We start from the raw sequence: 3,309 nt of genomic DNA, 5'->3' as shown, positions 1-3,309 counted from the left end.
GACATCCTTCAAGATGAAGCCCACAAATATTTCAAAAACTTCTTTACCAGCAACCAACCTCACCATAGCCATAAATTCAACCTTGGTAGCCACCCTCTCATTGATGATCTAGGCGCCACTTCCCTAACTAAGCCGGTAACAAAAAATGAAGTTCTTGCTGCACTTAACTCTATGAAACCTTACAAAGCACCAGGACCAGATGGTTTCCAATGCATTTTTTTCAAACAATACTGGCACATTATTGGAGATGATATTTTCAATATGGTGCATTCGGCTTTCCAAACAGGTGCCTTTGATCCTGGAATTTCTGACACCCTCATTGCTCTCATTCCTAAAACCGACCCTCCAAATACCTACAAAGACTTTAGACCCATCAGCCTTTGCAATGTTGTTTACAAGCTTATCACTAAAGTCTTGGTTCACCGTCTCAGGCCACTTCTTAATATTATTATTGGTCCCTATCAGAGCAGTTTTCTGCCTGGTAGGGGCACTACTGACAACTCAATTGTTTTGCAGGAAATTGTTCATTTCATGAGAAGATCAAAAAAGAAGAAAGGTTATGTGGCTTTTAAGCTAGACCTTGAAAAAGCTTTTGATAATGTCAACTGGGATTTTCTTCATAATTGTCTGCATGATTTTGGATTCCCAGACATTACCATCAAACTTATTATGCACAGTGTTTCTTCTTCCATTTTCTCTGTTTTATGGAATGGTAACAAATTGCCGCATTTCAAGCCTACCCATGGTCTTCGACAAGGTGATCCTCTTTCACCTTATCTCTTCATCTTGTGTATGGAAAAACTCTCTGCAGCCATCAACAATGCTGTCAATCAAAGGAAGTGGGATCCTATCAAAATCAATAACACAGGACCGCATCTTTCTCATCTCCTTTTTGCGGATGACGTACTTCTTTTTATCAAAGCCAAAAGCTCCCAATTCAAGGTTGTTTCAGAGATTTTTGATGAGTTCAGCAAAGCTTCAGGTTTGAAAATAAATATATCAAAATCTAGAGCCTTCTTCTCTTCAGGTACTCCGCAAGCAAAAATTCACAAGCTCACTGCAATCTCAGGAATACGCAGCACTACCTCTCTTGACAAATACCTTGGCTTCCCTATCCTTAAGGGGCGGCCAAAGAGAAGTGATTTTCTATTCATTATTGAGAAAATGCAGAATAGGTTGGCTTCTTGGAAAGGGAAACTTCTCAACAAAGCAGGGAGGCTGACTCTTGCTTCATCAGTATTATCTTCCATTCCAACTTACTACATGCAGCTTAATTGGCTCCCTCAAAATATTTGCGACAACATTGATCAAACTACTCGCAATTTTATTTGGAAAGGGAGTAATAATAAAGGGGTTCATCTTGTTAATTGGAAAAAGATTGCTAGTCCGAAGAATTCAGGGGGTCTTGGCATTAGAGCAGCTAGAGATGTGAACATCTGCCTTCTAGGGAAGCTTGTTTGGAATATGGTGCAAAAAACGGATAAACTTTGGGTGAATCTTCTTTCCAGCAATTATTCTAATGGCTCTAATTTTCTTTTTAACGCTTCAGCCCGCCCCAATAGCTCTCCTTCTTGGTCCTCTATAATCTGTGCTAAAAATGTCCTTAAAACTGGTTATATTTGGAGAGCAGGTTCAGGTAACTCTTCTTTTTGGTATAGCAATTGGAGTCCTCTTGGTGTTATTGGCACTCAGGTACCATTTGTGGACATTCATGATATTCACCTCACTGTTCATGATGTTATCACAAATAATGGTCAGCACTCTCAATCTCTCTACACCATTCTTCCCACAGACATAGCTGAAACCATCAACAACACCCGGTTAAATTTCAATCCAACTCTTATGGATGCTTATATTTGGCCTCATCAAAAAAAGGGTATTTACTCTACTAAAAGCGGATATGATTGGCTAATCTCTCATCACAATCCTGATACTCAAGTTACTGATTCATGGAGCTGGATTTGGAGATTAAAAGTACCTGAAAAATTCAAATTCTTGATTTGGTTGGCATGTCACAATGCTGTCCCCACTTTATCATTGTTCCATCACCGGAACATGGTAAATTCAGCAATTTGCTCTAGATGCGGTGTCCATGAAGAAACTTTATTTCACTGTTTAAGGGACTGTAATTTTTCTGCTGCAATTTGGAACAAAATCGGGTTCTCCTACCAACCTTTCTTCTCCTCCATTTCGATGTCAGATTGGTTGAGGGAAGGATCCAGCTGCACGCGTTCAACGGTTTTTCTTGCTCGTTTATGGTGGATTTGGCGGCACCGTAACAACATGTGTCTCGGCAATACAACCATGTCAGAATTCCAGCTCAGCAATAATATCTTCAATTTGGCAGATTCCATCACTAATGCTTTCCGTAAAGCTGACGTCGCTGCCCCTTCACCTAGGCTGATCCGCTGGAACAATAACAACTGTCAGTGCACTATTTTGAATGTTGATGGCAGCTGTCTCGGTGTTCCCATTCGTGCAGGTTTTGGAGGTGTCTTTCGCGACAACACAGGAACTTACATAGCAGGTTATTCGGGCTATATCAGTCATTCTCAGGACATTCTGTTTGCAGAGCTCACGACTCTTTATCAAGGGTTAAGGTTGGCGATCAGCTTCAATTGTGAGGAATTGGCGTGCTATTCAGACTCCCTTCTTGCAGTCAACCTCATCAAAGATGATTTAAATCATTTTCATGTTTATGCTGTTCTCATACAAAACATCAAAGACATCATGGTTTCTCGTAATTTCAACCTTCATCACTCACTCAGAGAGGGAAATCAGTGTGCAGACTTTATGGCGAAACTTGGAGCATCGAATGATGTTGATTTGACTCTCCACTCTTCTCCTCCAGAGGACCTGCTGCCTCTGCTTAGGACGGATGAATTAGGAGTCCTCTTTATAAGGCGCTAGCCTCTTTCTTTTTGTCTTTTTTGTTTCTTTTCTGTTTTGTTTTTAGCCTTGTAACCAAAAAAAAGATTATTTTAGAAATGCTTTAATATTTATGAATACCTAATATTTTGTTAGAACTTTTGTGTTTGATTATTTATGGAGTTTTCGGTTATTGAGTTTTCATGTTTAATTTTTTATGAAGTGAATAATTTAAAAATCAAGATATTGTTTTAAGATTATAGGGATAAAAACGTAATTTAGTTTTAAAATCTCTTCCCTCCGCTTGTGAACCAAACACATATTTAATTAAAATCTCTCATCTTCCCTTCCCTCCCATCGTTTGAACCAAACATATATTTAATTGATATATCTCCCCTTCCCTCCCCTTCATTAAAACCCATCCCCTCCTCTCCCCTCTGT

General features: G+C 39.4%; 1 protein-coding gene across 1 annotated transcript; it reads left to right on the top strand.

Annotated features, from left to right (window-relative positions):
* The first annotated feature begins 2,283 nt into the window (after positions 1-2,283).
* Positions 2,284-2,910, top strand: LOC146900349 (uncharacterized). The gene has a single exon (XM_085736939.1). It carries the CDS (start codon positions 2,284-2,286, stop codon positions 2,908-2,910), a length of 627 nt encoding a protein of 208 aa, XP_085593065.1.
* Positions 2,911-3,309: the final 399 nt, after the last annotated feature.

Source organism: Medicago sativa, chromosome 8 (genome assembly GCF_051527215.1).
Source record: "Medicago sativa cultivar Bolivia chromosome 8, Bolivia_mono, whole genome shotgun sequence".
Classification (NCBI taxonomy): domain Eukaryota; kingdom Viridiplantae; phylum Streptophyta; class Magnoliopsida; order Fabales; family Fabaceae; genus Medicago; species Medicago sativa.
The sequence above is the reverse complement of the archived record's forward strand: the minus strand, read 5'-3'. Positions and strand labels throughout refer to the sequence as shown.